Source organism: Coffea arabica, chromosome 9e, assembly GCF_036785885.1.
Source record: "Coffea arabica cultivar ET-39 chromosome 9e, Coffea Arabica ET-39 HiFi, whole genome shotgun sequence".
Lineage (NCBI taxonomy): Eukaryota > Viridiplantae > Streptophyta > Magnoliopsida > Gentianales > Rubiaceae > Coffea > Coffea arabica.
The window spans coordinates 8,685,373-8,699,684 of record NC_092327.1 but is presented as its reverse complement, the minus strand read 5'-3'; the positions used below and the strand labels follow the sequence as shown (position 1 = coordinate 8,699,684).

General features: G+C 36.6%; 1 protein-coding gene across 1 annotated transcript; it reads left to right on the top strand.

Moving 5' to 3' along the window:
• The first annotated feature begins 6,129 nt into the window (after window positions 1-6,129).
• Window positions 6,130-13,778, top strand: LOC113710328 (la-related protein 6A). Its single transcript, XM_027233274.2, has 11 exons — window positions 6,130-6,463; window positions 7,021-7,102; window positions 10,531-10,625; window positions 10,832-10,903; window positions 10,994-11,073; window positions 11,169-11,253; window positions 12,238-12,285; window positions 12,387-12,452; window positions 12,524-12,655; window positions 13,160-13,307; window positions 13,407-13,778. Exons 1-11 carry the CDS (start codon window positions 6,275-6,277, stop codon window positions 13,529-13,531), a joined length of 1,122 nt encoding a protein of 373 aa, XP_027089075.1. The 5' UTR covers window positions 6,130-6,274; the 3' UTR covers window positions 13,532-13,778.
• The last annotated feature ends 534 nt before the right edge of the window (window positions 13,779-14,312 follow it).

Genomic DNA, 14,312 nt, shown 5'->3' with positions numbered 1-14,312 from the left:
ACATACCCGTAAAACCATTAGGGCCAGCTGCACTATCCCCATCCATTGCAAACACCACCCATCGTACTTCCTCCATGCATGGGACTTCTTCTAAAAGCCTACTCTCCTCCCCTGTAACTATAGGTAGAATTAGATGCAACAACTCGGAGGATGAACCTGTAGGATCAGAAAACAAATATGAAAAATACCTTATTGCCTCACTAGCTATATCATCGTCCGCATCCACCCAAATTCCATTTGAATTTTTGATTCTATGAATCATCCCTTGCACTCTCCTTTGCTTAATCACCGCATGAAAAAAATTGGAATTGTGATCGCCACTTTTAAGCCATTTAACTCGTGCCTTTTGACTCCAAAATTGTTCTTCAAGTAAAAGTTCTTGTCGCAATTTCGCTTGAGCCTTATTCAGCTCCACTTGAGCCTCCTCAGAATCATCACTCTCCACTGCCATTTTAGCCCCTAAGACTTTAGCCTCTGCCACCTTAACAGCATCAAAAACATTTCCAAAGCACTACTTGTTCTATTCCTGAATCGCCCCTCCTTGTAGCCAATAACTTCGAGCACAAAATACGCAATGGAGAACCATTCATGTCTAGTTGCCAAGTAGTTCTAATTAGGGGTGTGAATCGAAATCGAAATTGGTAATTCGGAACTTTGAAATCGGAATTTTTTGGAATTTTGGTATCAGAATTTTCGACTGATTTCGATTTTGAATTCACCAATTCCGAATTCGAATTCGTTCTAAATTCAATTTGGAATTCGGTAAATTCCGATTTCATCGAATTCATGAATATAAAATGATTATTATTATTATATAAATATTATATTACATATATATAAAAAAATATTATATATATGTGTGAAAACGAAATTGAAATCGAAATAGGAATTTCGATTTCACCGAATTCATGAATATAAAATTTATTATTATAATATAAGTGTTATATTATATATTATATATATATATATGAAAAACAGATTTGAAATCGAAATAGAAATTTCGAATTCCGATTTCGATTTCGATTTCGATTTCGAATTGTGAATTCGAAATTGGAATTTCCGATTTGAAAAATCTCATTATCGAATTCGACCAATTCGAAATCGGATATTCTGATTTCCATTCCGAATTACAGAATTTGAAATTTCGAATTCAATTCGAATTCGGTCGATAAATCGAAATTTTTCGATTTTGCACACCCCTAGTTCTAATCATATCCAAAAGTGTTGATTTAGAAATCCAGACATTTAAGAATCGGAATGGCCATGGTTTATTATCCATTCGCGAAGCAAATGAAATCTTCAAAAGTGCGTGGTCAAATGGGTGTCTTGCCAAATGAACTACAAAAATGGACGAATAGAAATCCAAACACTCCCCATTAACTAGCAACTTGTCCAACCACTTCCATATTCTAGCTCTTACCCTCCAATTATTACACCACGTGAAACTAGATCCTGAAAATCCCACATCAAACACGTCGGCCTCCTTCATGAAAGTCATAAGCTCTAATCCTTCAGATGTAGTAAAAGGCCGACCTTCTCATTTTTTATGAAGATCCATTATCGCATTAAAATCGCCCCCAATACACCATGGAAGGGAGCTTGGCTTATCAACTAGCAAAGCCTGCCATAATTCCCTTCGTTCCTCCATTGAACATTTAGCATGGACAAATAAAAAAAATCAAAGAACCTGGTTGCGACGGATGCTGAATGGATAAAGAACTATGCTAGGAAGAATTGCCTACTATCGAATAAACGGCAAACTATAAAATACCCAAATATTAGCTGACAAATTAGCATATACAGAGTCAAACAATAAGCGCAACCAAATGGAATCAATTTTTGAAACATCTCACTTCGGCTCACATATAGCAACGAACTTAACATAGGGGTTTTAGAAACCCTTGTAATATTTAAAAAAAGTCCATTAATCATGAGACAAAATCTGGAAAGAGTTTTGGGAAGAAGTTGAGGATCAAAGCTATCCGTTTGAGGGAAATTTAGCTCATATGCCTTTCACTTTCACCTGCGTAAATCCTTGCTCGATAGCAGCAAATTGATCTAAGTTCAACACCATCAATGGAGAGTCCAGTGACTTCTCTTGAGCGACAACCATCCGCGGAGACAAGTTAACTACAACAAGAGGCAACTAAACTGGCAATCCCTTGTCTTCCCCTTCTGATTTTCCATCTTCCCCATTGTGTAATGCTATCTGCAACAGAAAAACCTATTCCAGCGGGCTGCTACCCAACAACCAAGAGTTGGTTAACATGTGTCTGTCGTTCCTTACCTTCATATGTTGTTGCAGAAGGCAAAGCAGCTGCAACTTCCGCCTGTACCCCATCTGATTTTCCCCCTTCCCCATCTACCATAGTCTACTAATGTAAAGGAGGAGAACAAGCACTGCTACCACAGCTTCTGTAACAGCAAGTCGCTCACCCCTATCTACTACAATCTGCTGATGTAAAGGAGTAGAACAAGCGTTGCTACCACCCACAGCTTTAGTGACAACAAGCTACTTATCCCTAGCTCGATCCATTAACACAATAGGCCGCACACAAGTATTCTCCCCACTATTCTCCTCAACTGCATCAATCAAAATAGCACCATCAGGCTGCTCCCCATTCATCAAAATTGCTTTACCCTTCGTTGAATTTTCTGAAACAACGTGCAGCACATTTGCTAACTTTGCAACCCCCTATCGTACAAGATTGATTTCCATGTCCCGTTTACCAACTGGTTCATCCAGAACACCACCAGAGCCTTTGTTAACAGGGGTATAATGCATATTTCTCGCACCAGTATCAGTCTTTGACACGTGCTGCACGCTCAGATTACGTTTATTTCGGCTCAAAAACACAAACTCAGAAGTTTCCTTCTTACATTCCTCGATCGAGTGCCCCAACCTCCAACAAGAGGAACAATAAGAAGGCAAATCATCGATAACTATTTTCTACCCGAAACTTGTCTCCCCTTCTACTACCACCCATACCCTCAAAAGAATTGGTTTCATTAGGTCAACTTCCACACGTACCCTGACCACACTAGGGCACGTACCTGTTGCCGTTGCTAAATCCAAGAAAAGAGACTTCACGACTGGAGTTAAGATTGAAAAAAGTGAATATTTGTCATAATAGTGAATAGATAAAGCTAGCAAAGAAACCCACACTGGAGGCAAAAATGATTCCTTAAGAAGATGGAAATCTCTAGTCCAACGAAACACACGCATTGGAAATTTTCTTAGTTACCAAATCCCCTGCGCCCAAATTCTATTAAAATCCACTTCAACCGAACACTTAATAACTAGATGTCAACACTTCCATCAAGCTGATAGAAACATGGTCTTGTTCAACGAAAAGATAAACTTCAGAACTTCTTCCAACGACGGTTGCCCATGTGAAAACTTACCAACTAAAGCTTAACGAAAAGATGCAACAAGCTTGTTAGCTTCTTCTTTGGAAAAAACAACCACAGCCTCGCCCTTATATGTTGTTGCAGGTCGAACCTGAATTGGAGAAACAAGTGGTTGTGAAAATAGCTGAGAAAAGGAAATTTTGGCTGTTGGAGACACCTATTGCCTCTCAGTTGATGGCTGAAGGGCAGCCATGAAACTACAAAGATAGCAACTCTTGGAGTAGTCATTGAAACCCTAGCCAACAAGCGAGCTCTTTTGCTTAATGTTGTTAATAATGTAACTATGTCTAATTATTCTAGTTAATAATTTACATACGTGTGATTAATGTAGTTAATGATTCAAGTAGGTGTATTAAATTAAACTCTTCGATTACTTGACATTTAATTTATTATTCTACTTTTTTATTTAATTTAATTTCTTTAAAGGAGAAGAACATTAAAATTTTCAAAATACAGAAGTATAAGTTATTTGATTCAATGAATTATTAAAATTGGATAATCTAGTCCATTAATTTAAGGAAAAGAAGTATAAGTAAATATATGAACATTTTAATTGGTCTAATCATTTAACATATGTATGTTATACCAATAACTACTAGTGTTAAGACTACACCCAATATATGTGCAGTTTAGAAACAATTATTAATTTTTATGAATATATTAATTTTATTTTTAAAAAATTAAATTTTTTATAAATTCTTCATGAAAATTGCAATTTGTTAGTAACTTTTTCTTTAATAAAGTTATAGTTAATTTAGTAGTTACAATATTTAAGTGAGTTATGAGAGATTATATTAGCAACTATGATAAGGTGGTTAGTGTAAAAATTAAGTTTTTTAAGGGCAAAATTGAAAGTTCAAAAAATGACACAAAATGTTTACCCCAACTGTTGCCTATCTCCCTTTATTATTGTATAGATTGATATTTATTTGTTAGAGTAATATTTAATTAAGAAACTTAGTTAAGAAGCTTAGCTAATTAGTGCTTGTGATTTTAAAATAAAATTTGGGGCTGTTGTCCCTACTTTTTGTTTTTTTCAAAAAAAATTTTTATGGGCCATCGTGTGGACCAAGCATGACAACCTTTTTTTTTAAAAAAAATATTATGGGGCCATTGTTCAGCATGATGGCCCCTTATATTTGAAAAAGAAAGAAAAATCTTCTACTCATCGTGCATTGTTAGCATGATAGGTATAGAAGGAGAAAAGCCTCATGCTAGAGTCATAGTTGACCGATATTTTTAAAATGCCAATATTATGAGAAATTAGCCATGAAAAGAAGGACAATTTACAGAAATTTCCTACCAAATTCCAGAGTAACAAAGAAAAAAATAACAGCAAAACTTAAGAAGAAAAACATCAGAACATTAGAAAACTTTTCAATTTAACTATTAAACAGAATTAATGATACTAGTTTATGTAATCCACCAGCAGTGTAGTACCTTTTTTTTTTAAAACAGTAGAATAGTATTGATTGCTTAAGCAACGAATTAAATAGCTAGTAAAGTTAGTTAAAGAATTAATTTAAGAACCCAAAGAATTGAATTCATTAGACCAATTGAATAGCTACGAAAGTGAGTGAATAGAAAGTTGCCTAGACCCCCACCCCCTAAAAACATTCCCTAATGCCATAATAGAAACCCCAGCCCCCTCTCCCCAAAATTCAATCAAATTTCAAGACCTTTTTTTCTACTGAAAAAAAACACACAAACTAGTGCAAAAACTCACATGGTGTTACTCTTGACAAAAACAATGGTCGGATTCCTCTCCCCCTTACCTTGGTGTTACTTCTAAAACTATGGCCAATTTTTCGCTGCTCCTCCTCTGACAAAATAGAGGTCGATGAAAGCCTAGCTACGATTAGAAACAATTCCTACTGTTGGTCATTCTATTTGTGCTGCTATTTCACTAGATCTACTATGGATTTCATGCACTGTAGAACATATGGGGGAGAGAGGATAAAATTAAAAAAGGAGAGATGACATGTAAAGGAAAGAGAAAAGGCTGTGGCTAGCCATTGGTGAAAGATGAATGTGTTGTTTCTTGTTAGGAACAATTGCAGTGGTAGTTGGGCTTTGGTGGATATTTTTTAAGGGGAGTGAAAATGCATAAAATGGACAAGATTTTTCATGGATAAATGGTGGGGCTACCAAATCCAAAAAGCGCATAAAATGCATTTTTCTAGAAAAAATGCGATCCAAACATGGCCTTATTCTTGTGCAAAATGAGGTGGGTTTTGAGTGAATGTGATATGGGTTTGGCCTCTTTGTCGAAGAAGATAGTGGTGATGGTGGAGTTGGGAAAGGTATTTACTTTATGTGCGAGTTGATCCAATTATCCCACTTCTACGTTGAAATACATTACATTGAATATTTGAGTATTTATTGAATAATAGCTAATTCACTCTTTATGAATTTGTTGAAAATTCCACGATCAGGTTTTTATATCCTGAATTTGTCATAAGAAAAAATAAAATAAAAATAAAAAATGGGTTCCTAAAATGGAGTTAAAAACGTCTTCCCCAAATCTAAAACTACTAAAATTTTGATATTTGAAATTACAAAGCGCTGCAGATAATTCCAGAGATGTAAATTGACTAAAATGGACCATGAGGCAGGAGACCAGAGAAGCTCGAACATTTGACCGGAAGACGGAAATTTCCAATTTTCACCCTGAAATTGCGTCTTGTCTTACACCGGTACTATAAATATGACCATTCTAGAATGACCCCAAAGAGAGATGGAGAGGGAGATCTTGGGGTAGCAAAGTAGAAGAAAAGAGCGGGAGGATCTTCTCCTCTTTCATTTCCACCCTCCTCCTCTCTCTCTCTTCCTCCTTTATTATAAATTTTAAAAAAAATTAATAATGGAGGCTGAAGGAGTTCCCATACCCTCCATGTCTGCATCTCATCCACCGACTTCCGATGATCATCCTGATTTCTCACCGGCCGGATCTCCTGACCTCGCCGACGAACAGCACCAGCAGCTTCTGATGCCCTCCGATCAGCCTGCTGTCACTCTTTCCGATGATCTCCGCGACAAAATCATTAAGCAGGCACCCTCTTTTTTCCCAACTTTTTGTTTTTTATTAGTATTTTTTTAGTTTTAAGTTAGATATATTTTATTTAGTTTATATTTAACTCTATAATTACTTATATTTGATTTTTGAACTTAAATGTAGAGGTTTTTTTTATTTTAATGACAAAGAAAAAGGAAAATTTGCCATTGATATTCGTGCAAAAGAGATAAGAGTAGGATTTTTAGACTTTGACTAGATTTTTTTCTCTCCCTCCTGTTTGTCGTTATAGTCAGTATCTTTTTTTTTTTTTCATAAAAATTTTGGAGGTAAAATTTATCTTATTCACTAGTTTATTAGAACTCCTATATGATTGTGTCTGATTCTTGAGCTCAATTGCAGAGTTTTTGAATTTTAAAGCAAAAACTAATTATCTGAGCTTGAAATTGATATTCCCGGGCAGCAGTCAGTGTAGGATTTGTTCTTTGACTAGATTTTTGACAGGAATGCAATTCTCCATGGGGTTTTAGGGTCAGAGCTTGAATCAGGGATGTATGCAACTTATAATTTGTTATTTTGCCCATATCTTTTTGTAGGTGGAGTACTACTTTAGTGATGAAAATTTACCTGCAGACAAGTTTTTGATGAAGTATGTGAGTAAAGACAAGGATGGCTATGGTAAGGAAAAATTTAATAGTTTGTTAGTTTGATTACTCTTGTTTATGGAAGCTCTTGTGGCATAGTAATGTCTGAATCACCTTTGCTTTGCAATCTACAATCTGATTAAATTGGTTTATGCACCAAGGCAGGCACTCATGTATTACCTTTATGCATAGTTTGTACTTCATTATTTTCTATTTGAATCCATAAGTTGGTCATTGATAAGTGGGAAATATGATGGTAAATTGGTTGGTTTTTGTTTAGCATGTTCATCGTTATTGACTGTGGAATACCAATTTCAGCTATTTAGGTCTTTACTGATGGTGTTATTTCTAATTGTGGCATGCCAGTATTAACACGACAGCTTTTTGTGATTGAAAATTATTAAAACAAAAGTCAAGGTTCCCGAACAATAATGAAACACCCTGAGCAATTGACTTGTTTGCCTAGTACAATCTCCCAAAGTCTTCTACTTGTATGCTTTATGGTGACCATCCGTCATTCAGTGCCTGTGAATTCACACATTTTTGCACTGGGTAGGAGCATTGGCAGGTTATCTTCAAATTCACAACCTCTTTTTCCTTCTGTCTGTCATTTGGCAGGTGGCGTGTATTGCTTAATATGAGATTCCATTTTTAGTAAACATCTTCAGGAGTCAAGGGGAAACAGTGTAAATATTTTTGAACTAGATCACATGCATTGTTTTTCTTAAATGCTTATTGTCCATAATTGAGCACTAATTGGAGTGTTCATTGAACGTTTGGCATCTATGATGCATTTTCTCTTCTGGGCACATCAAGTCTCCTGAACTTATAATTGTTGTTTGTTTGGCACCAGACACTTGGGATGCTTCTAAGACTCTTCTTCGCAATTGCCATTTAAAATTCTCCATGTAACTTGTGTTTATGCTGCCGCAAAAGGTTGATACCTTGAAAATAGCTTTCTTCTTTTCTCTCATGTGTTCTGATTGACGTCCACAAAGTGTAGAAGTTTGGCTTTCAATTCTGAGTACAAGTGATGCTCGAATAAATGCTACACAAGTTGTGGGGCTGGGATAGAAGGGGAAAAGCAAAATGCTTTAGTAAGGAGTATCTGATTAGTATTCCTTTTCGTTTCGTCTATCCTCTATTCTAATCTAACCATTCTTTAAAAAGGAGGTTTCATTCACCTGGATAGCTGGTCATGAAGTTTGAATAGTTCCCTATAAAGACTTAAACCAACATTAGAAAGACCTCCTCACTACTGAAGAGGACTAGGAACTGGAGAGTCATTTTTCTGATTGCATTCATATTGATTATGAATTGCGTCTCATATGTCATGTATCAGGATATGTTCCGTAGCTTTCTGTTGATAAGCTTTTGGTCAGTGAAAAACTATAATGCCAACTATTGCATAGAAATTGTGTTAGCAAGTTGAGAATAGAGCGAATGTGATGAACTATAGCAGGTACTTCTGACTAGTCTGCCATCCTAGATGTCTCCTGGTGCGGCTAAATTGGCGGTGCCGAACATCTGGCTTGGTCTGAATGATTGTGCTATCAACTGCTGACTGATTCATTCTCTATTCACACAGCACTGGCTTGCTATTTTCTATTGTTTTCATAATTGTTCAATTCCTTTTTCTGTTCAATTTAGTTCTAAGTTTGGATTTGCAACCTTGATTTAAGGACATGCCACAGAATTCAATGTTCCTACATTTGCATGGGCTCCATACATGGACAATACAACTTCGCATCATTTTTCTTGACTCTCTCATATTACGTGTTGCTTATTGAGGAGAGCGAGAAAAAGATGCATTGCACCTTAGAAATGCTTTTTATCAACCTCAATCTTCTTATTTAGATTTTGCAATGTGTCTCTTCAACTTTTCCTAGTTGTATCTCGTATGCTTCCAAATAACCACCCTCTTCTTGGCTTCTTAACTTGTCCAAGGTGAATTTCTTTCATGGCTTGCTAGTGCAGTGTTGAGTGGCATTGGCATATTGTGACTTTCATGAAAGGATTAAAGACGAGCACAAGAATGAAAAGAGCTAAGTGGTTATCATAGCAGAATAACCTTGATAATGCCCAACCATCCTATTAGTTACTACCAAGCTCCAATTAGGGTGATATGGGGTGTAAATTGGAAATTGAAATGAAGAAAAAGGAAATGAAAGGATATCAACCACAAGAAAATAAGTGAATGAAAGTGACATCTATTCATCCTGTTTTGATGGATATGGAATCAGTAGAAACTCTGTAACATTGTTTTGAAATGAAAGGAGACTATCATAAAGCTCCATTGACCAACGTTGGGGACTAACTGTTGCAAAAATCCAAAAGGACATCTAGCTAGCAGCACTAAGTTCTGGGATTATTGCTGTTTGAGAGCCTTAAGGGATGGTTAACAACTTCTAGGTAATAACTGAAATGGAAGACTGCTGGTTGCAGAACATAAGATGAGTGCTTATAGGGCCCTGAACATGTTGCCGTAAAGTCACAAAAGACCAATACCCCTTAATGGGGCACATGCCTAGTACGTGGGCCTCAGCTGTACAAGACTTTCTAAAACTACTGCCACACTTTGCGACAAAGTATAGCTTATGAAGCATACCTTCCATGTGGAACAACAAACATGCTCCTGCATCACTAATTGCCTTTAAACTTGCCATTTTAATCTTTTGGTCTGCAATTTTAATCTTTTGGTCTGTGGTGAAAGCTTTCCAATCTTCTCCATGTTGCAAATTGTGTACATTGAACAGCAGATACTCTGCCGAGTGGCTGACCTCTTATATTTCAGTGTAAAGGCATATACCCTCCTGAGAAGAACTCTTCTTTTTCATTCTCGCAAGTCGTGACAAGTAGTGTTATGGATGTCAAATTGCTAGAAACTGTTGGGTGTGAATGAGAATGTGATGGCTAACATTATTACCACATGGTATGACAAATGGTTGGATATTTCTGTAATATGATAAACTGATGAACACTTTGTGTATAACAATGTAATGGCAAAAGATAATAGCTAAGCTGTTTGATTTAATGCATTAGAACTTTGCTTTAGAATCTTTCTCATAATGAAGTGCGATAAGTACAAAAGAAATAGCAGAGAGTTTTTCTTTTTATTAAAGAAAAAAGAGAAAAGAACACATGTTGATGAATCTTTGGTGGGATGTCAAAGAGCTTAACCAAAGAATTGATGTGTGGGTTGTTATCATGGCTACTGGTACAGCCTCTATGAATATTGTAGATGTTGGATTTCTGATGCTATGTTTGGGTATTATAGTTCTCATATAGTTTTTTAATGCATTGATTTAATTTTTTTTTTTTTTAATCTTGAGTTGTCTGTCAGTGAGCAGTTGTGTGTTTGGGATGTGATGAAGGCATGAGACATAGGACATATGTCCTTTCTCTGTCATTATGATGTTTTGCCCCCCCACAAGCATTAAAAGGGCATATAATTTCTTGCAGTTCCTATTGGAGTTGTGGCTTCTTTCAAAAAAATGAAGAAGCTTACAAGAGACACATCCTTGATAGTGTCTGCACTCAGGCAATCTTCTCTTCTTGTAAGCCTCCTAGTTCCTCAGAAGATACTTATTTTTAGCTGTCGATTACTTTCTTTGTTCTTTATTTTTGTTTCTTATGTAGTATAGATTAAGCTTTAACGTATTTATCTTTTTTCACCTAATATCTGCTTTCTTGGTCCATGTATGAGTAGTCTAGGGTAATATATAAATTGATGATCATTATTCCAGTTTGTTGGCGACTGTAGGTTGTTAGTAACAGTGGGAAGAAGGTGAAACGAGTTCAACCTCTTCCATCAACTGAGGCCAAGGACCCAATGGTATTCTTCTTTTTGTTTAAGGAACCTGATACATTTTGGTCATAGAATGTTAGTTATGGAAGATCTGGTGCATTGATGTTTCAACTCCAGCTTTGCACTGTTTTGGTGGAAAATTTACCTGATGATCACTCTGTGGAGAATCTTCAGATGGTATTTGGTGTAGCTGGAAAGTACGTCTCTCTCTCTCTCTACACTGTAACATTGTGTCTCAATGCTTCTTCAAGTAATACTTGCGCAATGGTATTTTCATTGTTGAAATTTCCAGTATAAAGCACATCACACTTCGTGATCCGCATGCTGCAAGGGAGTCCAGAAAAGTAACAACTGCAGAGAAGCTGCTTAGTGGTAAGGTATGGTTTGAAAGTTTGCTATTGGAACTCTAATGCTATGCTAGAGTTTATATGCAGTGTAGGTTTGGATTTTGAGCAGTAAATCCTCTCGTATTATAGCTTAGTTGAAAGAGATTTTTCCATGCCTGAAATTCCACTCCTGATGAAGATTTTAAACATGCTATTTTTCCTTCCCTCTATCCATGAAATTTTTTTTTTTTTTAAAGTTATGTTACTTGAGGCAGTTGGCCAACATTCTTTTGTAACAGCGCGTAATGTCACTCATAATATTGTTGTCATTATTCAAGGTTTCAAGCAAAACCTCAGAATGGTGCTTGTGCATCTTGATCTTTCATCTGTCCAATGACTGTTTTGGAGCTTAACCTTTAAGTGTTTGGAACGTCCTTTGTTTTTTGTTCTTAGCTTTGCTATCAGGATGGAGTTTCTTGTTTAATGTGATGAAATTAGTTGATGAAGTCATTGTATAATCAAAGTTTTTGATTGTCTTGTTTGTTGAAATTTTTTTGAAAATGATAATGTTGCGTAATGATTTGAATGGTACAATGATAATCAGTCTGATGTTCTGTGGTTATACTCATTCTATTCGTGTTTGCCACTTACATGCAAAGCAGAGCGTCCATTTTGATCTATCGATTGTGTTCCTGTGTAAATCTTCTGTGTTCTTGTGAGGATTCTAACCTGATGTAGCTAAAGCATAGGTATTCCTGTAACTGCTTCCTATTACATCCATCACTAGTCCTTAGGCACGAGCAAATAAAAAAAGGACCCCTAGATTATGGTCCTATATTTGACTTGTTGAGCTTTGGACAAATGTCTGCCTACTCTCCCGAGTCATAATTGAGATAATGGGTGGAGAAGAAGGATGAATCTACCATCTGTTGACTGGAACGTCATATACATGAAGTCAGTCATTTCTATTAGCTTTGGAAGAGTGTATTCGTTTGTCTAGCACTAATTATGTGTTTTTTTTTCCTAATGCTGAAGTTGCATGCTCTTGTGGAGTACGACACAGTGGAGGCTGCAGAAAAAGCTGTGAGTTTTAAGTAGTTTCCCTTATACTTTGCAACCTGCCCATGTTCTAGTCAATATTGTCAATTTAATGGTATTCACTGTTTCCACTCAATTTGTTTCAGGTGGCTCATTTAAATAATGAGCAGGATTGGCGATATGGCCTGCGGGTCAAACTTTTAAAGAAAAAGGTAATTGGATCTCATCTTCATCTCCATATTAGTAAGAACCGCAAGGTTGATTTTCCTGTCTCTGCATTCAGACCAAAGAAGTCGGGAAAAAAGTATGGAGGGAAGTCGATGCTGAGAAGAACATTGTCCAAGCATCTAATACAGCTGTAGAAGAGGAAAACAATGATTCAAGTGATCACCATGATGATTCTCATGATGAAGAGGTTAGAAAGAAACCTTCTCTAGCCCTCGCTAGCCTTTTCCTTCATCCTTTTTCATCTTTTGTTTTCTACTGAGATATGCTATTGTTCAATGTGCTTCCCTTCCGTGCTGAATAGAACCTTTTGTTTCTTAATGGTGCCAATATTGCAGTCCTGGGGGACTGCATCGACGTATTCAGGAAAAGTGGAATCAGAGAACAAAACAGTTTTTATAATCCTATTCTACACACACTGATAGACGTCACTTATACAGTAGTTTATATTATGGTCCGCTGTCAAAGCTTCAAGCTCTTCCCAAAATGTTTGTATTAATTGCTGCTTTGTTGCATCCACCTTAATGTGGTTATGTGCTGATTGGCACCCAGTGGTACATTACTTCTGTGCATTGCCTAGAAATCATTTTTGCTCTTGAATTTTCCTACTGGTGGGCGTGCCTATATAAATTTTCAGTTGCAAATTATGTAGCAAATAATTTTATCCAACAACATTTTACTTGTCTCACTATAGGAGGGGGATCACTTAACAAAGGATAAAAGTGGGGAACACCCACGAAAGGAAAAGAATGGGGACCATCTGCACAAAGAGAATAATGGTCAAAGGAATCGACATCGAGGGCGTGGAAGGAGACAGAAATATCATGGCACAAATGGACATGGTAATAAGAAAGTTGGAGCCTACACTTTCCCGTTGTTTGTGCCTTTTATATATGGTTGTCTTCTTGTAGTTACATATAGGAATATGTAAATGTCTGCAGGCCATGGAACACCACCTTCGAGTCATGTTGAGCCCTCGAAGCCACCACCAGGCCCGAAAATGCCGGATGGTACCAGAGGATTTACCATGGGGCGAGGCCGACCTCTGGTGTCAAATGCAATCTAATCGGCATTCTTTTATCCTTGTTTGTTGATTGTAATCCTTGTATGATAGCATTGATCCTTCCTTGTGCAACGCTTAGTGTTTTTTGGTTGATTTGCCGGTGTATCTGTAATGGTTCACTGCCGTGCCTGGTGGTGGTGCAAAGTAAAAGATTTGGAAAGAACTGCAGTCTATGAATGGACTGTATTGGAAGGAACTTTGTGCATGCTTTGATAATTGCAATTGCAACGTGGTTGATCTTTTCAGTGAATGTGAGTCAAGTTGCGGGAAGGTAAGAAATTGTTGAAGGAAAATATTGCTTGACGTATCTTTAAGAAATTAACTGACTGGGCGGTAAAAAATTTTGTTACTTTTTAAACAAACAGAAAGGTTGAAATGGTGAAATATGTCAAGTTCCAATATTTTCAAATATTTTTATTTAATTATAAAACACTACTGCTAATTAGAAACAGCGAATCAAACATGAAGATTTCACTTCATCATGGTCCAATGAGTTTTCTTCCCTAAAAGGGACCTCATTTTTCAGTACAACTAGTGTATCAAATCGTTGTACAAAGTGTGGAGGAAAAAAAAACTAGGATAGCTCTTGTCTCTCTAATGTCCAAAGGGAAGAAACATAGATCAGAAATTTAACAAAAGAAGCCCTAATTTTGAAGTGTGATAAGGGGTTGTTTGCTAAGCATTGTGTAATGCGACACCTAAATTTGCAGTAACCGAGCTTTAGATTGAAAGGATTTTAAGAGTTTGACTGCCCGAAGCTTGTTTAGGCCGGTTGAACATCTTG

What these genes read in the sequence shown, in the direction of transcription:
- LOC113710328 (XM_027233274.2), top strand. Translation starts at nt 6,275, where the DNA reads ATGGAGGCTGAAGGAGTTCCCATACCCTCCATGTCTGCATCTCATCCA. An exon ending in GCGACAAAATCATTAAGCAG is followed by an intron (nt 6,464 to 7,020) that starts GCACCCTCTTTT and finishes ATCTTTTTGTAG; the next exon opens with GTGGAGTACTACTTTAGTGA. An exon ending in TCAGGCAATCTTCTCTTCTT is followed by an intron (nt 10,626 to 10,831) that starts GTAAGCCTCCTA and finishes TGGCGACTGTAG; the next exon opens with GTTGTTAGTAACAGTGGGAA.